The 27,813-nt window shown below is 25.9% G+C and overlaps 1 protein-coding gene across 6 annotated transcripts in view; it reads left to right on the plus strand.

The window, feature by feature from the left end:
* Nucleotides 1–579: 579 nt before the first annotated feature.
* Nucleotides 580–27,813, plus strand: part of LOC127282388 (gamma-aminobutyric acid receptor subunit beta) — a 155,668-nt gene continuing 128,434 nt past the window's right edge. For all 6 annotated transcript variants that reach the window (XM_051306587.1, XM_051306590.1, XM_051306589.1 and 3 more), the window contains exon 1: nt 580–1,445. In XM_051306587.1, coding sequence (XP_051162544.1) covers nt 1,348–1,445 — 98 coding nt within the window. In that variant the 5' untranslated portion in view covers nt 580–1,347. The remainder of the gene's footprint in view (nt 1,446–27,813) is intronic.

The following is a 27,813-nucleotide window of genomic DNA, read 5'->3' on the forward strand; positions in this document are numbered from 1 at the left end:
GTTTAGTTTTTTTTTTTGCTTATACTCACAAATATCCTTTCGACTGGTTTTTTCATTGAATTATTTATTATCAACGTTAAATTTAATTTTTACCCACTCAACGAAAAAAAAGTGCAATCTCATTTTCAGTTTTTCCGCAATTCAGTGGAAATTCTAATTATTAAATATCCGTTTCACCAATTATCCTAAACTAATAAAAATTGTCAACTAATATTAAAGGGGGAATATACTTTCGGAGTTCTTTCTCAGTCCTTTATAAAGAATTAATATAAATATACACACATGCGTATATATATATATATATATATAGAGATGTGTATAAGATATAAATAAGAGTGTGTATGACTGGTGAGAGGGTGACGCAGGGTTATCGTGAAGAAAAGGAGCAGGCAGCAAGGAAGACTTTTTGGAAGGGTGGCTGGAAAGGAGAAACAGAGAGAGAGAGAGAGAGAGAGAGAGAGAGAGAGAGAGAGAGAGAGAGAGAGAGAAGGGTGGATATGAAGCAAGGGTTGGTGAGATTGTGAAGAAAATGGTAGAAGAGAAGGGGGAGTAGTGTTGGGATCATGGAGGGTTATAGACGATGATGGCGCCTGCGCTGTCAGTATGTCCGGGCGCAGAGCGACGGCCGCCACTCCCGAGCGCGGCTTTGCGCGGGTGCGACCGTCCCGAGGAGATGTCAAGTGAAAGAATAAGGACCAAAGGAGCGACGAACAAGAGGAGCAATTTCCTACACCGCATAATCAGCGGCCTCCAAATAAAGTGTCCGAAAGCGTCCTCGTCGTCATCCTCGTCATCATCATCATCACCATCATCATTATTATCATCATCGTAGGAAGAGGACTCTCTCCCTCCCCACAAAAAAAAGAGAAAATTCCTCAATTCCTCGAGGCTTCCAAAAAAAATATTTCCCTATTTCGTCTCAAAAAAAAACAAAATTTTCGTCCTCTTCCTACATTTTTTTTTTCCGAGGTTTTTTGAAATTAAAACGAACTCGGGAGAGTAAAATACCGGCGCTTCAACGCAACGGGGGGGGATAGAGGGCTAATCTCTAGTGATCAAAAAATTAGAAAGAGTGGAATTAATTTTTTTTTTATCAATTAAAAAGAAAGGAAAAAAGAAATGTGCGCGTAGAAGAAAAATTCCCGCGGAAGGACAACTTTCGCTGGGATTAGTGAGACGAGGAAACGAGTGATTGTGTTTTTATGATCATGATGATGGTTTTTTTTTTTTTTTTTGAAGTTTTGAAAAAATAAGTGATTTCTATTTTTTGAAGGGGGTGGGGGAATTTTTGATTTCCGTATTTGAATCTTCAAGGACGCATCTTTTGTAGAGCTGTCTCGCAGGACGATGAGTTCCTTTCACGCCTTCTCCTGGACCTTTGCCCTCCTCACAGCCATCGTGGCCTTACTGCTTGCCACCTATCGTTCGCCTTTCGCACACGCTGCGTAAGTATCAATTTAATTTACAAAAAAAAAAAAAAAAATTTCTTTGAAATTCACCTGAAACAGCGATAAGTTTTCTCTGAAATAGCAAAAACTTTCCCTATTTGAAGGAAACATATCGCTGTTGCAGGTAAATTTTTTTTTTGCCTATAATTTTAATATTCCTGGTACAATACAATTGTAAAATTCTCCGTAAAGTTTTCATATTTTCTCAGTAGTAATTTTTTTTTTTTTTCTATTTCGATTGTACTTTTCTATATAAAAATTTTTTTTTTTTTCTGCCCCTCGGGAATGAATTGGGGAATTTTTTCCTGCCCTTTGCGCACGTGTATAGGAGCAAAAAAAAAAAAAAAAGAAGTATTTATTCCCAACGTTGCCATAAACACAGTGCTCTATTGACCTAGACACGCCAGACGTTCGATTTAGGTTCCTTCGTTACACACTCGTATAGAGTCGAGAGAGAGAGAGAGAGAGAGAGAGAGAGAGAGAGAGAGAGAGAGAGAGAGAGAGAGAGAGAGAGAAAGAGAGAGGTTATAGTCCCGACGACGTCGGTGCGTTTGCACCGGAGAAAAGTCAATAAACCAGAAAACACTTTTTGAGTGCGAGAGAGAGAGAGAAAGAGAGAGAAACGATGGCATTTTTCAACTGTGAAAGAAGAAATGTGGGATGCGAGTCTACAGTATCGGCATTCGATAGCTAAAGTTTTAATCACTAGTGAACGCGAGACCAGACAACGTTTCCAATATCCTTTAATCGGTCGCATGTTTCAACAACGAGTTTACTTCATCTCCTTTTACTATGGATCGCTTATATACCATTCTTTTCGAAGAATTGATTAAAATCTTATTCACCTTATATAATAGTTCTTCTCTTGAAAATTTGAATTAGTATAAAAAAAAATTTTTTTTTAAGTTATTTGAATTAGTGACTCACTTTTTTTAGTATAAATTTTACTAATATGGTACAAATTTGGTTTTAGTAAAATTTAACTAAAAAGCAGAAAGTTTATTTTTTTACTAATTCGATAGCAAATAATTTTTTTTTAGTAAAATTTAACTAAAAAGTAGAAAGTTATTTTTCTACTAATTCGTTAGCAAATAATTTTTTTCAGTAAAATTTAACAAAAAAGCAGAAAGTTATTTTTTTACGAATTCGATAGCAAATAATTTTTTTTTAGTAAAATTTAACTAAAAAGCAGAAAGTTATTTTTTACTAATTCGATAGCAAACAGTTTGTTTTTTTTAGTAAAATTTAACTAAAAAGCAGAAAGTCATATTCTACTAATTCGATGGCAAATAATTTTTTTTAGTAAAATGTAACTAAAAAGCAGAAAGTCATATTCTACTAATTCTATAGCAAACAGTTTGTTTTTTTTAGTAAAATTTGAAAGTGAATTTTTAGTAATTAGATAGTAAATATTTTTTTTTTTTAGTAAAATTTAACTAAAAACCAAAAAATAAGTTTTTACTAATTCGAATATAAATACTTTTTTTTTTACAAAAATTTAACTAAAAAGCAGAAAATGAGTTTTACTAATTCGATAGCAAACTTTTTTTTTTTAGTAAAATTTAACGAAAAAGCAGAAAGTTATTTTTTTACTAATTGGATAGCAAATAGTTTGTTTTTTTTTAGTAAAATTTAACTAAAAAGCAGGAAGTTATTTTTTTACTAATTCGATAGCAAATAATTTTTTTTTAGTAAAATTTAACTAAAAAGCAGAAAGTCATATTCTACTAATTCGATAGCAAATAGTTTGTTTTTTTTAGTATTTAAAAGTGAATTTTTTTGTAATTCGATAATCAATATTTTTTTTTTGTAAAATTTAACTAAAAAGCAAAAAATAAGTTTTTTACTAATTAGAATATAAACACTTTTTTTTTAGCTAAAATTTAACTAAAAAGCAGAAAGTGAGTTTTTACTAATTCGATAGCAAGTAATTTTTTTTTAGTAAAATTTAATAAAAAAGCAAAAAATGAGTCACTAACTAAAATTAGTTAACATTTTTACTAATTCAGATTTAGAGAATTAATAAAGAGATAACCTACTAATTCTATTTTTATCTTAGCAATTAAATATGTCTGACTAAACACGATTTTATCTCTGAAATACTGAACATTAAATACAGTAATTTTGTTTTTTTTTTTTTTTTGAGTAAAAAAATGTCAATTTCAGCAATGTTTAGATACTTTTTTTAAAAAAAAAATCATCAAACGATTTTAAAAGTGCTTTTTAGTCTATTCACAGTGATAAAACTCGAATATCGTTCAGACAACTAGAACGTGAATTATATCCTTCTGTTTCAATTTCGCAGAGACTAAAGTTGATTTAACTTCTTTGCAAATATTTCAATTATTACCAATACCATTAAAATTATACTAATACATTTATTTTTAACCAAATTGGAAATATTTAAACCAAAAATTTTTACAGTAATTTACGTTATTACGATTAATTAAATAATAGTACTAATAATAAAAATAATACTAAAAATAATAATACTAATACTAATGCTAATACTAATACTAATACTACTACTAATAATAATAATAATAATAATATTATTATTATTTATTATAAAATTATTTATTATTTATAATAATATTATTTATTATTATTATTTATTATTATTACTTATTATTACTTATTATTAATAAAATATATTATCATTTTTTTCTATTTTTACCATTTATAAAAAATTTAAAAAAGGATTTCGAAAATAAAAATGTTAAGTTTCAACTTAATTGCGAAATGACGCAAATGACATGCGAGGGTCTTTAAATTGTCAAATATCCATCTCTCTCTCTCTTTCTCTCTCTTTTTTTTTTATTCTCGTCCGACACTTGTGCGAAGGTCAGGTTACTATTTTTTACTACATTCTTAAATTCAACCTTTTGCAATTACCCACTTGCCTTCTGCAGACTGTGCTTTACGTCATACAATTGCAATTGCACTTATCCCCCTTTCTACTTGTTCAAAAAAAAAAAAAAATTCTTTCGAATTTCTTCTAAAAATAAATAATAATATAATAATTACATACACTATTCCCTGAAACGAAATTTTTAATTTTTTTATATCAATGAAATATATATTTCAGCTATTAATTGAAATAATTTGTTCTTCATTATATGGAAAAAAATATTCGCCTGACTAAATATTTAGTTGCACTACTGATTTTTTTATTTAGTCACTGTCTGACTAAAAACGACTTGTATTACTGATAAAATTATGAAAATTTAATAATTTAGTTAATATTTTACCTTTCATAATGCTTTTCTACTTTATTTACTCTGTCTGACTAAAATCGTCTTTTACTACTGATTTTCGACTTTATTTTTTTATGTCTGACTTAAATCGACTTGTACTACTGATATAAGTAAATAAAATTATAATACTGCGAAAAGGCAGACTAAATATTTACTTTTACTACTAATTTACTATTTTATTTATTATGTCTGACTAAGTCCGACTTTTACTACTGATTTTCTACCTTACTTATTATGTCTAACTAAAACCTATTTTTACTACTGATTTTCTTTTTTTTATTACGTCTGACAAAAACCGAATTTTACTGCTGATTTTCTATTTTATTTTATTACATCTGACCAAAACTGACTTTTACTTATGATTTTCTACTTTATTTATAATGTCTGACCGAAACCGACTTTTACTACTTACTTTCTACCTTACTTATTGTGTCGAACTATAACCTACTTTTACTACTGATTTTCTATTTTATTTTATTACATCGGACCAAAACTGACTTTTACTTCTGATTTTCTACTTTATTTATAATGTCTGACCAAAACCGATTTTTACTACTAATTTTCTATTTCATTTAATATGTCTGACTAAAACCGAGTTGGACTAATGCTAAAATTTAAAAAAAAATGCTGAATGTCTGACCAAATATTTACTTGTACTACTTATTTCCTTCTTTCATTGGTATGTCTGACTAAAACCGACTTTTACTACTGATTTTCTATTTTATTTATAATGCCTGACCAAAACCGACTTTTACTACTAATTTCCTATTTCATTTAATATGTCTGACTAAAACCGAGTTGTACTAACGACAAAATTTTTTTAAAAAATGCTGCATATCTGACCAATTATTTCCTTGTAGTTCTTATTTCCTACTTTCCTTGGTATGTCTGACTAAACCCGACTGTTACTACTGATTTTCTTTTTTATTTGGAATGTCTGACTAAATCTGACTTTTACTACTTATTTTCTAGTGCATTTAATATGTCTGACTAAAACCGAGTTGTACTACTGATAACAAATTTAAAAGAATGCTGAATGTCTGATCAAATATTTACTTGTACCACTTATTTTCTACTTTCCTTGGTATGTCTGACTAAAATCCTCTTGCACTACTGACAAAAATTGAAAAAAAATATAAATAGTCTAACTTAAATATTGACTTTAACTACTTATTTTCTACTTTATTTTGTATGTCCGACTAAAATCGACTTGCTCTACTGATATTATTATATAAAAAAAATCTAACTAAATATAAATTTTTACCAATAATTTCTTTGATACAAAAGATTCGTGCCTTAAAAAAAAAAAGAAAATTCAAATATATCTATATATATCTGATACGAATCGCGAATCAAACATATTTTCGAGTTGAACTCCTTGAACGGACAATCATTGCACTTAACCCCGATGCAACAGTTATGCAATTCGTCCCGAGGAAAAGTTGCGCCCAGTACTAATTGAGATTAACGAGTACAGATGGAGTTTCAAGATTATTATTTATGACGAATGAGAAACTGAAATAATCTCTAAACTCGATCTATTATTGTTATCGCACGTTACGCCTATATAAGAGCAGTTAGCTGACAAAACTCACTGTAAACATGGTCTGATAAACACATCGATTTTGTATCTCGATTTATACAATATATATATATATATATATATATATATATGTACAAATTTAATCGTATTATACTTGAACATTGAAGAAAATTGTTCAAAACGACACCTTCTCTTAACTTTCGAGCCGTTTTGACGATCGTTTATGACTTCTTGTCACGCAGCGAGATAAGTCAACATTATTTGTATGTTTAAAAGTTTTTAGCTACGAAATAGAGTGAAACTTAATTTTACAATGTTCGTTTACATATATATAGAAGAATTAAATTAATACAAACTGTGACGCTTTATTAGAAAATAAATAAAAATAAATAAATAAAAATAAAAACAAAGTAAAAATAAATTATAACTTTTTTTATCAGAAATTTTGATAGAGAAACCAAGGTGTGTCTCTACAGTGAAAAAAATAAAATTTATTTGATTCAATTAATCGATTACTTGACTGTTATTAAATAAATATTTACACAGTAAAAAAAAATTTATTTCATTCAAATATTCGGTAACTATATTATAAAATAAATATTTACTTGTACCAAATAATTTTTATTTGGTACAAGTAAATATTTATTTGGTACAAGTAAATATTCATTTTGTACATGTAAATATTCATTTTGTACATGTAAATATTTATTTGGTACAAGTATGTATTTATTTGGTACAATTAAATATTTATTTGGTACAAGTATGTATTTATTTGGTACAAGTATGTATTTATTTGGTACAAGTATGTATTTATTTGGTACAATTAAATATTTATTTGGTACAAGTAAATACTTATTTGGTACAAGTAAATATTTATTTGGTACAAGTAAATATTCATTTTGTACATGTAAATATTTATTTGGTACAAGTAAATATTCATTTTGTACATGTAAATATTTATTTGGTACAAGTAAATATTTTTATTCGATTTAAGTAAATATTTATTTGGTTCAACTAAATATTTATTTGGTACAAGTAAATATTCATTTTGTACATGTAAATATTTATTTGGTACAAGTAAATATTTTTATTTGGTTTAAGTAACTATTGATTTGGTTCAAGTAAATATTTATTTAGTACAAGTAAATATTTATTTTTTGGTACAAGTAAATATTTTTATTTGGTTTAAGTAAATATTTATTTGGTTCAAGTAAATATTTATTTGATAATAGTCACGTAACCTATTATTTGATTCAAAATAAATTTTTTTTCACTACATGTAACCAAATAATAATTTTTGAAAATTCTTCTTCAAAAAAAAAGTTGATTAAAACTCACCATTATTTATGCGATGCTCATTATACTCCATTTGGTCTAACCTCGACTCTGAAAAAAAAACAAGAAAAAAAAATATTATTAGTTTTAAATAATTTTTTTTTACATTTATAAATAATAAGAAATAAAATAAAAATTTCAAATACATATATTACTGATAAAAAAAAGCAGATATTATATTCTCTAAAAATGTGAAAATGTTTTCGTCTGACTAAATTCGATTTTACTACTTGGGAGTTATAGTCGCATAGAAATTTTTTACGTCTGACATAATTCTATTTTTTACTACCAGAGAAGTATAGCATCAGAAAATATATTTGTTTCATTGTATTCGATCTATACATACACTACTGCGCGCGCAAAACAAAATGAAATAAATTTTATTTATATCCAATGAAATTTAAATTTTACCATCGACGTACGCAATTGATGAAAAATTTCACACAATTTTCTTAATTGTAAAAAAAAACATCATATATTAACTTTTATACTGACTTGAATGTTTTGAAAGGTTAATTAAAGGTTGAAAAAATTATGTTTTCTTCTTTCCTAACAAAATTACACATAATTTTTGATAGGGTTTATTTAAATAAATAAATAAATAAATAAAAAATTAAAAACCTAAAAATCGTTTAATACTTAAAAGTAAAAGAGAAAATTGGTGTTTTTATATTTATTATTTTTTTTTATATCACGATTTTCTGTTGAAGCGCACTTGTGGGGATAAAAGTGATTCTATCTCTGGAGAGAATCGAAGTGTCTGAGGATTATCAATATTAACTCTTTGGTTTCCCTCAAACCTCTTGTTTTCCACCTGTTTCCCTATTTTCGCAAAGACGTGCCTTTCTGATCTCCTTCAGTGTGACAAGTAGCAAACCTCGAGGCGTCTCTGTAGTGTTGGTATCAGTGATCGTAGTAGAGCTCTCGAGAGCAATGAGAGGGTGCTCCTCTCTCTCTCTCTCACTCTCTCTCTGCCTCTCTTCCAACGTGGCAGAGCTCCAAATCCTCTCATTCTGCAAGCAGTACAACGCCTTTGGTTCTCCGCAACCTGTAAACTCGGCTTTACTCAATCATAGTCCTTCTGGGACTCAAAAATGTCTTCTTTTTCTTTTTTTTTTCTTTTTTCTTCACTAGAAACTCATTTTCCATACAAATGGGAAAATTTACATTAAGGATTTTTTTTTTAAATTTTATCAGTAGCACAAGTCGGTTTTAGTCAGACATAATAAATCAAGTAGAAAATCAGTAGTAAAAGTATTTTTTAGTCAGACACAATAAATATAGTAGAAAATCAGTAGTAAAAGTCGGGTTTAGTCAGACATAATAAATAAAGTAGCAAATCAGTAGTAAAAGTCAATATTTAGTCAGACTTGATATTTTTTACAATTTTATCAGTAGTGCAAGTCGATTTTAGTCAGACCTATTCACAGAAAATTAAAAGGCATAAAAATAAGCTGCAACGCTTATTTTAATGCCTTTAAATTTTATGTGTTAAATACAATAGAAAAACAGTAGTAAAAGTTAGTTTTCGTCAGACGTAATAAAAAATTGAAAATCAGTAGTAAAAGTCTCCTTTAGTCAGACACAATAAATATAGTGAAAAATCAGTAATAAAGGTCAGTTTTGGCCAGACATTATAAATAAAATAGAAAGTCAGTAGTAAAAGTCGGGTTTAGTCAGACATACCAAGGAAAGTAGGAAATAAGTAGTACAAGTAAATATTTGGTCAGATATTCAGCATTATATTATAAATTTTATCATTAGTACAACTTGGTATTAGTCAGCAATATTACATGCAATAGGAAATTAGTAGTAATAGTCGGTTTTGGTCAGACATTATAAATAAAGTAGAAAATCAGAAGTAAAAGTCAGTTTTGGTCAGATGTAATAAAATAAAATAGAAAATCAATAGTAAAAGTTGATTTTAGTTAAACATAATAAGTGATGTAGAACATCAGTAGTAAAAGTCGGTTTTAGTCAGACGTAATAAAAAAATAGAAAATCAGTAGTAAAAATAGGTTTTAGTTAGACATAATAAGTAAGGTAGAAAATGAGTAGTAAAAGTCGGATTTAGTCAGACATAATAAATAAAATAGAAAATTAGTAGTAAAACTGAATATTCAGTCAGCCTTTTCGCAGTATTATAATTTTATGTACTTATGTCAGTAGTACAAGTCCATTTAAGTCAGACATAAAAAAATAAAGTAGAATACCAGTAGTAAAAGTCAATATTTTGTCAGTTTTTTAAAATAATTTTTACAATTTTATCAGTAGTACAAGTCGATTTTAGTCAGACATACCAAGGTAAGTAGAGCGTAAGTAGTAAAAGTAATTATTTGGTTCAGACGTTCAGCATTTATTTTAAATTTTGGCAGTAGTAAAAGTCGGTTTTTAGTCAGACATAATAATTAAAACAGAAAATCAGTAGTAAATATAAATATTTGGTCAGATAATCTGTTTTTTTTAAATCTTATCAGTAGCACAATTTATTTTTAGTCAGACCTAACAATTGAGTTTAAAAAATAAGTAGTGATTGTAAATGGTCTTGCCTTTCATGCAGTTTTTTCCCAATATTATCAGTAGTACGATTTACTTTTAGTCAGACCTTATGACTGCATTTGAAAACCAGTAGTAAAAGTAAATATTTAGTCTGCCTTTCCGCAGTATTATAATATAATATATTTATATCAGTAGTACAATGCGATTTTAGTCATACATAAAAAATAAAGTGGAAAATCAGTAGTAAAATTCCGCTTTAATCAGACCTAATAAATAAAGTTTGAAAATCAGTAGTAAAAGTCGATTTTAGTCAGATCTACTAAATAATATAAAACAATTAGTAGTAAAAGTCGACTTTAGTCAGATCTATTAAATAATATTTAAAAAATTAGTAGTAAAAGTCGACTTTAGTCAGACATATTAAATAATATAAAAAATTAGTAGTAAAAGTCGACTTTAGTCAGACGTATCAAATAATACCAATAAAATCAGTAGTACAAGTAAACAGTTAGTCAGACTTTTACCTTTTTTCCAAATTTTTAAGTAGTCACTTTTTGTCAGACATAATAAATAAATAATAAAAAAAATTTTATGTCAAATTTTTTCAATAAAAAATAAAGATTAAAGAAAGATAAAAATAGAAGAAGAAAAAAAATCCAGTACTAAAACTTTGGCCCAGATCTTCTTGATATTAAGTGTATGTGATCATCCATCCTGCCTTAAGAAATTTTTGTTGGGAAAATATATTGCTGCCTTCCACTTTAATCCGCTTGTGTGCCGTTATATATCTATATATATATATATATGTATGAAACTTTAATCGCTAATATTCAGTTTGAGCTTTTCGCTAGAGTTTTTTTCTCAAAGATATTTCGCTATTCAACATGAATAGGACCACGTAAATTGAAAATCGAAAACTTTACAAATTTTAATTTTTCACATTTTATCATATCAAACTCTCTAAAGAATTGAGTGAAAATTAAGCTACTAATTCAAATTATCAAGAATTTTTACTAATTTTTAGTCAAAAGTAGTTAGTTTAGTACTATTTAGTTACTATTACTATTATTAGTTACTATTTAGTTTTTTTTTTACTATTTGATTTAGTAGTTACTAATTTTTTTGACTAGTTTTAGTAAAAAGTGACTATTAGTGAAAATTTTTTTACTAATTTAAATTAGTAAGTAAATTAGTAATTAGCTAACTTTTCGCTAATTTAGATTTAGAGGGAAGAAAAAAAATTTTATCACTTAATTTTTAGAGATAAATTTTTCGTTTTCAAAAATTTTTCTTTCGTTAATTCTCTATTTTTTTAAGGTAAAATTATCTTTGTGTAAAATTTCGTTTTTTGTTTTTTTTATTAGATTTTTTTACACTCCCTCTCGCTTTTTCTCTCTCTCTCTCTCTTTTCAAAGTTTTTGTATTGAACATCAGTTCAATGACCGTTAATTTTTCCAATAGGCAGATTGAAATTTTTCTTTTCGACCCACTTCTTGTGAAAAGCATAAAGAGAACGCGTTCCGCGTACCTTGGCAATCGGACAGAACGCTGTTTACCTCGTGGTCGTGTCTTGCTTTTTTGTAGGCTAGGCGCGCACACTCTTACCAACGATAGAGTAAGCTCGATTGAAAAGCAAACGAAACAAGTTTTGCGTCTCACTACATTGAAATCCATTCTGACTCGTATAAGCTAGCTACTCGCGCAGCCTATGATTCTCTACATTAAAGGGATAGAGCCACCTTTATTTCGAGCCAATTTTTCTCTGTTTTTTCTCCTACAAAAAAAAAAAATATGAAAAAAATTATAACTAATTACACGAATAATTTTTTTTTTTCCAGTAAAATGGAGAAAATATTTCAAATTAAGAAAATAATAATCAATATTGATTTATTGTAATAACAGACTAAATCTTTTAAATCTTATCAAAAAACAAAAAAAAATTATTTTATTCAAATAATTAGTTACTTTATTATCAAATAAATATTTACTTGATTCAAATAATTTTTGAGTCAATTAAATTGTATTTATTTCAAATATAGAAATTATTGATTCAAATACAGTTTATTTGATTCGAATAAAAATTATTTAGTATAAGTATGTATTTATTTGGTACAAGTAACTATTTATTTGGTACAAGTAAATATTTATTTGGTACAAGTAAATACTTATTTGGTACAAGTAAATATGAACTAATATTTATTTGGTACAAGTTAATATTTGCTTCAATCTAATATTTATTTGATACAAGCTAATATTTATTTGGTACAAGTAAATATTTATTTGATACAAGTAAATATTTTTATTTGGTTTAAGTAAATATTTATTTGGTACAATAAATATTTTTATTAGGTTTAAGTAAATATTTATTTGGTTCAACTAAATATTTATTTGGTTCAAGTAAATATTTATCAATAATTAATTAACCGATTATTTGCGAATGAAATAAATTTTTTTTCAGTGTCTCTTTTTTTTACACTTACTCTAAAAAAAAAATTAAATGACTTTTGTTGGTAGAAAAAATAATGTTAAATTTTATTTTTATCATTTTTTCAATTGTTTTTGACATAAATATATTAATTTATTGACGATATAACTAAAATCCTAACTTTCTGATTAATCGCAAGTATACAAAAGCGATAGTATTTTCAAAGCAAATATGTTTATAGCCACAGTATATATTTAACTGTGAAATGAGTAAAGTTTGCGAGAATAAATCGATACTAATTTATTGATACCATATGTTGAGCTGGATATATGCAAAAATGAACAATAATTTAAATTAATATTTCAAAATAATTTTTTTTCTTCAAATTATATATTTTTTCTGTTTGGATTTTTTTTTTTGAATTTTACACTAATATTTGGAAAAACAAAATTATCGATATATATATTTTTTTTTATGAGTACGATAGTGAAACATTTTGTTGCTCCTTTTGTGAATAAATTTTCTTTTTATTGGCCTATTCAGTTTCATTATTCAATTGCGAAATACACCATTTGTGAGGGTAAATTGGAAAATTTGAATATTTCTCGTCTCAAATTTTCAATAACCCAAAATTTTACTACTGCAATAAAAATACAAAAAAATAGATTCTCAATAATTTTTCACTCTCTCTCTCTCTCTTTCTCTCTCTTTAACATACAAGTGCAATCAATAATTTTTAATTGAATCATAAGAAATAATTGTTTTTTTTTCCTAATATTATATTTTACAAATTATAATTTAATTTTTCTATATATACGAAAATAACAAAAAAAAAAATTTGTAATAATTTTACAAAATTTGTTCTTTTTTAACCAAATATAAAAAAAATTTACTTTTTTCCAATACTCGATTATTAAGAATTAAGAAAATAAATATTTAATTAAAAACAAATAATTTTTGAAACCAATTGAATAAAATTGTATTTGAACCAATAATTTCTCTCTATACTTGAAACAAATATCATTTAATTAATGATAATTAATAATCATGCAAAATAATAATTATTTAATACAACTAAATATTTATTTCATAATTTTTTTTTTCATTCTATGCTAAACATTTTATCTTTGGTTGATATTAAAAAATTTTAAATATTAATTTTAAATAAAATTATTTAATACCTAATTAAAAAAAAATGATAAAAAGAAGATAAAAAAAATTATCCAAAAACTGTCAATTAAAAAAGGATTTGAATAGATTAAGAATGAGGCTATATATATATATATATAGGAGTAGTTCAATAAAGTTTTGAATATGCACGAGCATAAAGCACAGAGAGAGAGAGAGACAGAGAGAGGGAGAGAGAGAGAGAGAACTAGGAGATTAAGATATAATGTACAAATTTTCAGTAAATGAAGATTTAAATTAGAGAACGGATTATATTTGTCTGACTAAACTCGATTTTACTACTAGTAGTTATATTATACGAAAAGCGTGATAATTTTCCAGAATACATAAATCCGAGTTGGGAAAATAAATTAATTCATTAATTGAAATAATAGTCTGAAAATAATGTTTCAATCAATAATGGTATTCATATAGCATATAGATTTTGTTAAAGGAATTGTAATTTCATAAAATAATAATAGTTAAAATTAACGATTAAATAAATATAATCCAAAATAATAAAATTATATAATTATTTATAAAAAAAAAAAATCCGAATAAATACAATTATTTAATGTAAAATAGAATAATTATTTAATCGACGGTATTTATTAATTTTAAGTTATTATTATTTTTATTAATATTACTACTATTATTACTACTATTATTATTATTACTACTATTATTATTATTACTATTATTATTACTACTATTATTATTATTACTATTATTATTATTACTATTATTATTATTACTACTATTATTATTTTTACTATTATTATTATTACTACTATTATTATTATTATTATTACTATTATTATTACTATTATTATTACTATTATTTTTACTATTATTATTATTATTATACTATGGAATATAATTTTGAGTAAAAAAAATATATTTATAATTATCGTAGAATTTTTTTTTTTATATAAAATAATAATGAAATTTTCTGTCGCTAAGTATTTAAATAATTGAATCAAGTTTTGAGGTGATGGAAGAGTGACGGGAAAAGCCGAGTGTTAGGATAGATGAATCTTCGTTTGGCTACAAATCGAATAGTCTTTGGTAACAGTAATATCCGGGACTGTGGCCGACCGAGTGTCTGCCTGCGGGTTCGTTATGTTTTACCTCTGCCACCTCCGACCACCATCACACACACACATACACACACCGTCACTATTCGTGAAACCTCTTTGCTTCAGACACGACGCTTGTTCAATTTACTAACGTACCACCTTCGCTCTCTCTCTCTCAAGTTGGAAATTTAATATCAAAAATTAGGAACTTATATTAAAAATTGACTTTTTTTTTTGTCAAAAATAAATAAAAAATACAAAAGAATAGGTGAATTATTTTTAAACTAGTAATAAAGGAATTTTTAAATGATAAATCAAAATAATTAATACCTACTAAAAAAAAAGGAATTTTTTTAGATAATAAATCAAAATAATATTAATACTACTAAAAAAAAATACGAATTTTTAGAAATAATAAAAATAAAGGCGGAAAAAGTATATTATTAAAAAAAAAATTTTTAATTAATAAATAAAAATAATTTTAAGAAAATATTACTAAAGAAAGGAATTTTTTTTATCTTTGAATGCCCATTTGGAAAGATTTCCCGGAAAGTGCCTCCTGGAGGTTGTATCAGAATTCCGCCGGAACTTACAACGTAATTCCGTCGGAATTCCATCGGAGTTCCGAAAAATTTCTGATGAGATTCCAACGGAGTTCCAACGGAATTCTGACGAAATTCCGATTAATTTTTTCAAAATTTTTTAGAGTCCTAATTCCGTCGGAATTCCGTTAGAATTCCGTCGGATTCCCATCGGAAATTTTTTGGAACTCAGATGGAATTCCGACGGAATTACGTTGGAAGTTTCGTCGGAATCCCATCGGAAATTTTTTGGAACTCAGATGGAATTCCGACGAAATAACGTTGGAAGTTCCGTCGGAATTCCATCGCAGTTCCAAAGAATTTCCGATGGGATTCCGACGGAATTCTGACGGAATTCTGACGGAATTACGATTAATTTTTTTCAAAATTTTAAGAGTCCTAATTCCGTCGGCATTCCGTCAGAATTCCGTCGGAAATTCTTTGTGAACTCCGATGGAATTCCGACGGAATTACGTTGGAAGTTTCGTCGGAATTCCATCGCAGTTCCAAAGAATTTCCGATGGGATTCCGACGGAATTCTGACGGAATTACGATTAATTTTTTTCAAAATTTTAAGAGTCCTAATTCCGTCGGCATTCCGTCAGAATTCCGTTGGAAATTCTTTGTGAACTCCGATGGAATTCCGACGGAATTACGTTGGAAGTTCCGGCGGAATTCTGATAGAACCTCCAGAGGGGCACTTTCCGGGGAATCTTTTCAAGGTGGATGAAATCCCAAAAACAAAGGAGGATTATTAACTGTCGAATTAAAAAGCACGCTCTTAATTCTATAAATAATTTCGTAATTTTAACTTTACTAATCACGGCTTTTATCTCTCGTTAAAAAAAAGAAAGAAAGAAAGACACTTGAATCGATAAAGACCAATAATAAAGAGGAGGTCGTGTCCGACCAAATCCTACATTAACTACTTAAAGATTAACAGAAATGGGTGCAGCACTACTTTAAATATATCCCCAGTGTTTTATTTTCAACACAATTAAGAATTTACAGACGTTTTTTTTTTCTTAACTTTTTTTTCAATTTTTACTCGTTCTATTATTTTATTTTAGTATTAGTTTAATATTATTTTATTTATTTAAATAAATTGACGGAACGAATATAAAAATAATTTCATATTTTTTTACTACAATTATTATTAAATAATAATAATAATAATTAATATAATAATATTAAATATTATTAAATTGATTAATAAAAATTAAATTCCTTGAAAAACTCGAAATTATTTTTAAAAAATTATAATAGTAATCATAAAAAGTATTTATTTACAAAAAATTGTTATTAACTCTCTAAATCTGAATTAGTAAAAATGTTTACTAATTTGAATTAGTGACTCACTTTTTGCTTATGAATTAGTAAAATTTTACTAATTATTAGTAACTTTTACTAATTATAAGTAACATTTACTAATTATTAGAACTTTGACTAATTATTAGTAACATTTACGAATTATTAGTAACTTTTACTAACAATTAGTAAAATTTAACTAATTTAGAAAGCCTACAAAATTAAATTAAACCATCCCTTGATGAAACGTTAATAATTCGTCGTGACTAAAAGCTGCTTCAACTATATACTTAAATCCCAAACAGTTTGCAAAGTTTTAAGGAAGAGGTTAACTAAAATTGTTCCTCCTCCTAGGGAAACTTTTCCGATTGTCCCAAGTTTAAAATTTGACAAAAATAAATATTCCACAAATAAATATATACATATATACATATATTTTATATAACCAGTGCTATGTGAATTTAAAATTTTATTTCTTAAACATATAAAAAAAAATCCTTCTATCTAACATTAGTATTATTTAAATTTACTAGAGTCGACTATTGGCTCAGGCAGTTTAGTACCAGCTTTGCTTAAAGCTCAGTTGAGCTCGAGTTAAAGTGACGACTGGTGTGCTATATAACGTGAGGCGAATGTTAAAACTGTATTTGAGTTTTGAAACAGGACTTTACATATTTAATGTGGTCCCGAATAATTTCTCTTAAAAGGCTCTTTCGATACTGTTAAACACGTCATTTTCTTTTTTTTTTTTATCGGACAGCATTTTTTTTTTCTCTCATTTAATCCTCATTCAGAAAATATTTTATCCAAATTTAGATTATTTATTTATTTCTGCGATAGTACTAAAAAAAAAGTAATAAAAAATAATACTAACAATAATGATAATAAATAATAACAATAAATAATAACAATAAATAATAATAATAAATAATAAAAATAATTATAAATAATAATAATAATAATAATAATAATAATAATAGTAACAAATAATAATAACAAATAATACAGTCGAACCTCGATAAAAATAACGGCACCAGAAAATTCCTCTCACTTATAGTGGTTTCTCAGTTAGACAAGTCTTACTTATAGAGGTTCGACTGTACTAAAAATAATAATAATAATAATAATAATAATAACAAATAATAACAAATAATACAGTCGAACCTCGATAAAAAATTACGGGACCTGAAAATTCCTCTCACTTATAGAGGTTTCTCAGTTAGACAAGTCTTACTTATGGAGGTTCGACTGTACTAAAAATAATAATAATAATAATAATAATAACAAATAATAACAAATAATACAGTCGAACCTCGATAAAAAATTACGGGACCTGAAAATTCCTCTCACTTATAGAGGTTTCTCAGTTAGACAAGTCTTACTTATGGAGGTTCGACTGTACTAAAAATAATAATAATAATAACAAATAATACAGTCGAACCTCGATAAAAATAACGGCACCAGAAAATTCCTCTCACTTATAGAGGTTTCTCAGTTAGACAAGTCTCAGTTATGGAGGTTCGACTGTACTAAATAATAATAATAATAATAATAAATAATAAATCATAATAAATAATAACAAATAATAACAAATAATACAGTCGAACCTCGATAAAAATAATGGCACCAGAAAATTCCTCTCTCTTATAGAGGTTTCCCAGTTAGACAAGTCTCAGTTATGGAGGTTCGACTGTACTAAAAAATAAAATAATAATAAATAATTAAAATAGTAACAAATAATACAGTCGAAACTCTATAAAAATGACGGGACCTGAAAATTCCTCTCACTTATAGAGGTTTCCTAGTTAGACAAGTCTCAGTTATGGAGGTTCGACTGTACTAAAAAATAAAATAATAATAGTAACAAATAATACAGTCGAACCTTGATAAAAATAACGGGACCAGAAAATTCATCCCACTTACAGAGGTTTCTGATTTAAACAAGTCTCACTTATGGAGGTCCGACTGTACTAAAAAAATAAAATAATAATAATAATAATAATAAAATAATAATAGTAAAAAATAATACTAAAAAATAATAAAATAATAATAAATAAAATAAATAATGAAATAAATATTTTTAAATTTAGAAAAAAATTACTTCCGTTTCAAATGTTGGATATTCTCGTATATATATAGTATTCACGTAGAGTCGCGAGAGAAAATTCGATGAGACTTGAATTAACGTCAATCGTGAACCAAAATTTCGCTTACGCCCCTATCGTGTTCCCTTTAATCGTCAAGACTCTGTAGTCTCAAATTTCCGCTTCTCGAGTTTTACAACCCTTCCTCTCCTAAATTCAAGTTAGCCCCAACCTAAAGGAAACCACCTTCGAATCGAGTTACCAAATTTGCTAACCTTTTTCTTAAAATTTATTCGATGGTAAAATACTATATCTATATATATATATATATAATCTAAAATATCGTTTCATATAAAGTGGAACCGAAAAAAAAAAACAGAAAATTCACCAGTAGTGAATCCAACTTTCCGATAAGATAGTGTTATCGACAAAAGTCGGAATTTTAAAATACATCGGATCATTTCCAGTGGATTTAGAGCAGTAAGGTGCTTGGAAATCGTAAATCAATTTTGACTTTTTGCCTTTCCCTCGCAGAAATGAGAAAATATAAAAGAAGCTTTCCGCGGAATGGAAAATTTCTCTCTTCTATTTGCGAGAAAAAAAGATTAAATCCATACATTCATTTGCATATATATATGTATATACAAATAAAGATATATTTCTTTTTTTCAAACTAAAAATGTAGATGTGACAATAGTAAAAAGTTTCTACATTTTTTTTTCTTTTTTTTTTGACGGGAATAAAAAACTATTTTTTGAAAATAGAAAAATATTATTTGAAAAAAAAAGTACTGAATAAGGAAATATTTCTTATAAGTTGAAAATAGAGAAATATTTCTCTTTTGAAAATTAAATAAAGAAAATAGAAAAATATTTACTTTCGATTGTTGGGAAAAAAAATTGTAAAGAAATATATATATATTTTTTTTTAAAGTTTGAATCTTGGAAAAAAAAATTTGGAAAAAATATAAAAAAATTATCGCAAAAAAAAAAATGCATTTCATTGTTATTTTTCTTTATATATAAAGAAAAATAACTATTATTATCACTGTCTGACTATAGTTGTCTTTTACTACTTAGACATTAATGTCATTAACTTGTATTTTTCCTTGAAACATTTGCATAAGCAATATTATTGTTAATTTTTATTTCAAGACTTTTTTTTCTAACTAGCTTCTATACAACTCAATCGCGAATTAAACAAATCACATTTAATCGATATAGAAAAAAATTAATGTTTCTCATTAAATATAGAGAAAAAAAAATTTTTCCTATTCAATTTTAAAACATAAAAATTTATTTCAAAAATAATTGCAACTTATTTTTTTATTTATATTTAAAAATTTTTTTCGACTCAAATAATAATTATTTGCCAATAAATAATTCTTTATTATTATTATTATTACTTTTATTATTATTATTATTATTATTATTATTATTATTATTTTTATTACTATTATTATTATTTTTTTTTTAATTTTAATAATTTAATAAATAAAAATATTAAAATTTTTTTTCAAGAAAATAAATTTTTGTTGTTAATTTTTTAAATAAATTTCTTGAAAAAAAAATTTATTTGATTCAAATAATCGATTACTTGATTATTATAAAATAAATAGTACTAAATAATTATTGATTTAAATTATATTTGTTTCAAATATAGAAAATATTGGTTTAAATAAAATATTATTTGGTTCAAGTTAATATTTATTTGATAATATTCAAGTAACCGATTATTTGAATCAAATAAATTTTTTTTTTTTTGTATTTTTGAATAGAAAATTATTATATAGTGTAAAAAAAGGGTAAAATTTCTGAATCTCTGGAATGTAACGTACCTTGGCCCAAGAGTTTTATACCTTGGCCCCGTGCGTCGACGTTTGCCGCGTGATCAATAACGACCCGAGAAGTAGGTGAGACAAGTGTATGCGTTTTGCTTTTCTAAGAATTGCCAGTGTTAGTTTAAATATAGACGAAAAAATTAACTCTTTTTCTTTTTTTCTTATATTATTATTAAAATTTGTGTTTCACTTTAATATCGCGCATATAAGGATACATAAGATTTTTCTGACCCCTCCAAATTTTTAATTTTAATGTAATTAAAAAAATTAATTAAAATCGAAAATTTTTCTAAAAATCCATTTATCAAATAAATATTTACTTGAGCCGAATAATTTTTATTTGAATTAATTTAATTTTAAATACAATAAAAAAAAATTAATAAATTTTTAAATACAAAAATTATTAATTCAAAAATACAATTTTTATTTAATGCAAATAAAAATTATTTTTCAATTAAATATTTATTTGATAATAGTCAAGTAATTATTTGAATCAAATAAATTTTTTTTTTCCAGTGCAGTATAATAAAGAAAATAAAGTAGAAAAAAAAAAAAATTCTCGGTGAGGAATGTCGAACTATCATACTATTACTTAAGTACCATGAAAGTGAAGGGAAAGAGGTATAAATCGTTTCCTCTTGAAATATTTGCTCAAAGTTTTTAGCTTGGATCTTAGGATATTTATACTGTTCAAACAATTTTGGTCCTCGGGAATGAAAACTTGAGTTGAAAACTACTAAATCAGTGACTGATCTAAAGAAAGTTTCATCTCGAATGTTTAATGTTTAAAAGGGCAAAAGTAATACAGAAAATTATTAGGGCAATATTGTGGCAAAATTAATTACATTATTTTAAAAAAAAATCTTTTCTCCATTATAAAATTAAAATTTTTATTATTAAATAAATAATTAAATAATAAAATATATAAATAAAATTAATTAATTTTACAGAAATATTAATTAAATTTAATAGAAATTAAATCTTTGTAAATTTAATTGAATTCTTTATTTTTATTAATTAATAAGTAAATTATTATTAATCAATTTTTTATTTTTAACTTAATTATTCTTTGATCGTATATATCGTAATTATAAATTTTCTCCTCGTTCTCTCTTTGAGGCGAAGAAATTTTACTACTCAACGTATCTCAATTAAAATATGAGAATCTGCCACGAGTTAAAGCTTATAATTTATTAATAGTTCTTCATCACCATTTTCCATTTCACGTGAAATGTCATAAAAAAAAAAATTTTGAAAAGAAAAATCAAAAAAAATAAAATAAAATAAAAAAATTTTAAATTGATCTTATTAATATAAATATTTTAAAAATAATTTTATAATATTTTAAACTGAAATTTTTTATCTACATTCTCTTTTCAGTGGTTTTGCTTTATTTTAGTCTCGTGAACCTGTTAGTTGATGATAACTGAACTGCAAAAAGTATTCCATGTGAAATGAATGATAAAATTATATCAAAGTTTAATAAAACTAGTGTTCGAAATAATATATCTAAAAAAAAAGAATATGTTTTCTCTTCATATATATATATATACAAACAATATAATATTCAAAGTTTTATAAAACTGATTTTACCAACAAAATACACAGAATGTTATCACTTTTTGTTATTTAAACCTATTCTTATGCAAATAAATTTTTTTCAGTGTAAAAAAAATATAAATTTTTTTTTTATATTAGGGTAAATGCACTAATTACTGCGCGAGGGAAAAAAATTTGTTCTCAAATAATTAAATTAATAATTTTTTAAATGTCCATCTTTATTACACGGAAAAAAAGGAATTTACAGATGCTAACATATGTTTGCTATCAGATCTAACAAAATTAGTAACCACAGCTAAATTTTTTGCTATGACAACGAACAATGCTATAATAAACCTTAATTTTTAAAAATTTACTGTCACAGCAAACTTTTTTTGACCCCACGGCAAATTTGTTCGCTATCCCTATATTAGTTAACGTATTTTTGATGTGACAACAAAAAATTCGCTGTCACAGCAAATTTTTTGTAGACTTCAAAACAATAAAAAAATTGAACTATAAGAATTTTTCACTAGAAATAGTTTGCTGTGGCAGCGAACAATTTACTGTCACGTCAAATTACGTTAGTTAATATAGAGAGACCGAACAAATTTGCTGTGACAGTAATTTTTTTTTTAAATTAATTTTGAAATTGTTTATCACAGCAAACTTTTTCGTTGTCATGGCAAAAAATTTAGCTGTGGTTACTAATTTTGTTAGATCTGATAGCAAACATTAGATAGCATCTGTAAATTCCTTTTTTTTCGTGTTTCAAAAAAAAAATTTCCTATTTAATTAAAATTTTGAAAATAACTCTTACACGGAAAGAAAAGAATTTAAAGATGCTAATTGATGTTTGCTATCAGATCTAACAAAATTAGTAATCACAGGTAATTTTTTTGCTATGACAACGTAAAAGTTTGCCTTAATTTTTAAAAATTTACTGTCACAGGAAACTTTTTTGACCCCAGGGCAAATATGTTAGCTGTCCCTATATTAGCTAACGTAATTTGATGTAGCAGCAAATAATACGCTGCTACAGCAAATTTTTTCTATGCGTGTAAGATTTCTTCAAGCATAGTAAAAGTTTGCTGTGGCAGGGAACTATTTGCTGTTACATCAAATTACTTTAGTTAATATAGAGAGAGCGAACAAATTTGCTGTGACAGTAAACTATTTATCAAATTAATACTGATATTGTTTATCACAGCAAACTGTTTCGTTGTCATAACAAAAATTTAGCTGTGGTTACTAATTTTGTTAGATCCGATAGCAAACATTTGTTAGCATCTGTAAATTCCTTTTTTCGTGTTTCAAAAAAAATTTCCTACTTCATTAAAATTTTGAAAATAACTCTTACACGGAAAAAAGGAATTTACAGATGCTAACTGATGTTTGCTATGAGATCTAAGAAAATTAGTAACCAAAACTAAATTTTTTACTATGACAACGAAAAAATTTGCCTTAATTTTTAAAAAATTTACTGTCACAGCAAACTTTTTAACCCCACAGCAAATATGTTCGTTTCCCCAATATTTGCTAACTTAATTTAATGTGGCAGCTAATAATTCGCAAATTTTTTCTATGCGTGTAAGAATTCTTCAAGCATAGAAAAAGTTTGCTGTGGCAGAGAACTATTTGGTATCACATCAAATTACGTTAGCTAATATCGAGACAGCGAACAAATTTGCTGTGGGGTCCAAAATATTCTGAAATATTCGAAATATACGGAAAAAAAAGAGTTGCTGATGCTAACTGATGTTTGCTATCAGATCTAACAAAATTAGTAACCACAGCTAAATTTTTTTGATGCGACAACGAACAATGCTACGATAAACCTTAATTTTTAAAAATTTACTGTCACAGCAAACTTTTTTGATCCCACGGCAAATTCGTTCGCTATCCCTATATTAGCTAACGTATTTTGATGTGGCAGCAAATAATTCGAAAATTTTTTTCTATGCGTCTAATAATTGTATGAAAAAAGATTAAAATAATTTTTTTTTAATTTTGCAACAGTTATATTGTAATAATAATTTTTTATGATCGCGCGCCGTAATTGATGCACTTACCCTAAAACTGTAAATTCCAAAAAAAAAAACATATTCCAATTATTAAATACTGAAAATACATTTTTTCAGGGTCAATTTTATTGCTAAAACGATGATTAAAAAAAAAAATTCAATTGAACAGTAATGATACATTTTACGATGGTAATAACCAAAAAAAAAAGATGAATATCTGTTACAGAAAAAAAAATTCTAATTAAATCATAAAAATTATAATAGTTTTACACAAAGCAAGCTCGTAAATCACGTTGTGTATATATATTTTTTTACACACGATATACATTTTTAAATCATGCACAAAAAACACCTATATTTCACGCGTCCCATTGAAGAATACAAAAGATTAGATTTTGACGCGCATCAACGATCGTAAAGTGTAAAACTTGACGTTCTTTATAATTAGATTCATTTATATCACAAAAAAACAGCTTTTGAAATATATTTTACAAAACGTTAGTTTGTATTTACCATATATATGAATCGTGTATATAAAAGTATATATATATATATATATATACATTGTATTTGTATTAACACAAACGAGAGTTTATTATGATGCATGCATATAAATGAGTATATGAGGGTTGTTGTTGTTGTTGTTGTTGTGTCAGGGAGCGAGTGAAACATATATATATATATACACACACATGTCACGTGTATATCACGTTGTTTCACTCGAAGGCAAGCTGCATGCAAAGGATAAAGCTGTAGGTATTTGTGGGAGCAAGTTATTAGTATATAATCGTGGGTTGGGCCTTGTCCTGAAAGTGGTCACGCGATTTCGAACTTTCATTCGCCCTAAAAGAGAAAGAGAGAGAGAAAAAAAAATATAGCTTGTGCTTTTAGTCTTCTATTTACTCGAGGGCTTTTAACACATTATATACTGTGGCCACTAAAAATTTCAAAAAAAAAATTTTTGATAAAAAATTTTCAATATTTTTTCCCCCGATTGACGTCGGTGAAGTTCACAACGTTTATGATCAACGATTGAGAAGAGAAAATATTTTTCTATGCAAAATATTTATTTATTTATCCAAAAATTTTTTTTGCAACGTTTCTTGAACAATAATTTTTTCAAAAAAAAATTGTAGGCAAAAAATTAGTTATTATTTTTTGAATGAAAAATATATTTTTTTTCAATCGTTGATCATAAACGTTGCAAACTTCACCAATGTCCCGATTGAATGTTGAAATTATTATTATTATTATTTTTACACTATAAATTTTATTTTATCCAAATAATCATTTAATGGATTATTTTTGGAAATATTAATTTTTTTTACTGTTGCTAAATAGTCGTCTGTTTGGTTAAAAAATACATAGAAAAAATTTTTTTAAATGAAATGTGACGTCCTCTGAAGAAAGGGACCTTAGAAGCAAAAAAATTATAGGTTATGTTTCAAAATTTTTTTAATGAAAATACAATACTCAATAGAAATAATTGATATTTCAATTTTCATTACCATATGAAATATTTAATAAAAAGTGATTTTTATTTTAACAAAAGTAAAAATAATCTTTTAATCAAGGTAAAATTACCGTAAACATAACCTATAATTCGTTTGCTTCTAGGGTCCCTTTTCTTCAGAGCACGTCACAAATAAAGAATTTTAAAAAAAATTACTTTTATACAAAATAATTTTAATTTTTCAATAATAATTTAATTTAATAATAACTTAATTTAATAATAATAATTATTATTATTTATTTATTTTTTTGCTTAGAGACTTTTGGGAAATCTGTATACAGATACCTTTGCTTCCGCATGCCAAGGTTATGTGGGGTTAGTAAAAAAAAGGAACAATAAACAAAATAAGCTGTCGAACTACTATTTTTATTATTATTATTATTATATTATTATATTATAATTATTATTTTATTATTATTATTATTATTATTATTATATTATAATTATTATTTTTCTATTATTATTATTATTATTATTATTATTATTATTATTATTATTATATTATAATTATTATTTTATTATTATTATTATAATTATTTATAAGAAATATATCACTAACCTTAGCCTATAACCGATGTATTTTTTTATTATCTGCTAGAGAACAAAACACACGCGATTTAAAATATTTTGAGCACGTTTTTAAATAATTAAAATTTGTCACGACTTAACAGATCCAGACACGAATTGTAACTGATTGGAATTATCTTTGGAATTTTTCCCTCGTTATTTATTGGCCTTGAAATAAAATTTGTACTTCAATGTATATAAACATACACCTTATATAATTGTAGGTATAAAGGTTATAAAATTCCCAAAAACACTTCTCATGGAAATAATAATTTTTCCAATTTAATATCTTTTATATTTACTACTTTATTTGGTAAAAAAAAATTTATTTTTTAATTTCTATTAACATTCAAGTATGTGATTATCTAAATGAAATAGAACTTTGAAATTATCTAAAAAAAAATATGTCTAGACTTTTTAAAACAGCGGCAAAGTGTTTGTTGGTACAATTTTACGCCGTGGCGCCACTTGTATCAGTATTCGACTTATTGAGAGAAAAATACAATAAAGAAATTACTATTTATCGTGAATTTTAATTATTCTTTTTTATTTATTTAATTTATTTATTTAATTAATTTTTTTTTTATAAATGTGTTTTTTTAATTTTCTTATTTTTTTATTTTATTTATTTGAACATAAATGGATTTCAAAATAAATCCTTTAGTAAAAAAATTACCTAATAATGAGAAAAAAATTGAACTTTTATCTATTTTTTTTATTTCATTTATTTATTAAAATAATAAAAATACCCACGAATTTTTTTTCTCTCATTTGAATCAGCAAAAAAAAAAAATACACATGTGATTTATTTGCAACGATTTTTTTTTTATACATATAAATACGATTTATAGAGGTTTGTGTTCCTAGCTTTTGAAATCAACTCCTATCTGTCCAACGTAAACTAAAACACATTGATTTACGGTCCATAAAGACAAGATCTGTCTGTAAATAAAGGAAAATCCCCGTATGTGTCTGTATATATATATGTATGTGCATTTGATTGTCTTGTGTCAGGCGTAGGAGTTAATGGTGAGAAATTGGTTGATATTTGGATAGATCAATGAGACAACGTGTGATGGGTGATAGGAGAGGTATATATATATTGTCACAAAGATCAATTAGACAATATCTCATATATATATCGATTTTCTCCACTTGGAAAGATTTCCCGGAAAGTGCCCCCTGGAGGTTCTATCAGAATTCCGACGGAATTCCGATTAATTTTTTTTCAAAATTTTTAGAGTTCTAATTCCGTCGGAATTCCGTCGGAATCCCATCGGAAATTCTTTGGAACTCGGATGGAATTCCGACGGAATTAGGACTCTAAAAATTTTGAAAAAAATTAATCAGAATTCCGTCAGAACTCCGTCGGAATCCCAGCGGAAATTCTTTGGAACTCCGATGGAATTCCGACGGAATTACGTTGGAAGTTCCGTCAGAATTTCCGATGTGATTCCGACGGAATTCAGACGGAATTAGAACTCTAAAAATTTTGAAAAAAATTAATCAGAATTCCGTCAGAACTTCGTCGGAATTAGGACTCTAAAAATTTTGATTTTATCAAATCGCATAAATAATAAGTTAATATTTTTTAAATAAAAATT

This window comes from Leptopilina boulardi, unplaced genomic scaffold (genome assembly GCF_019393585.1).
Source record: "Leptopilina boulardi isolate dan_hultmark-lab unplaced genomic scaffold, ZJU_Lbou_2.1 LbouV2_30, whole genome shotgun sequence".
Lineage (NCBI taxonomy): Eukaryota > Metazoa > Arthropoda > Insecta > Hymenoptera > Figitidae > Leptopilina > Leptopilina boulardi.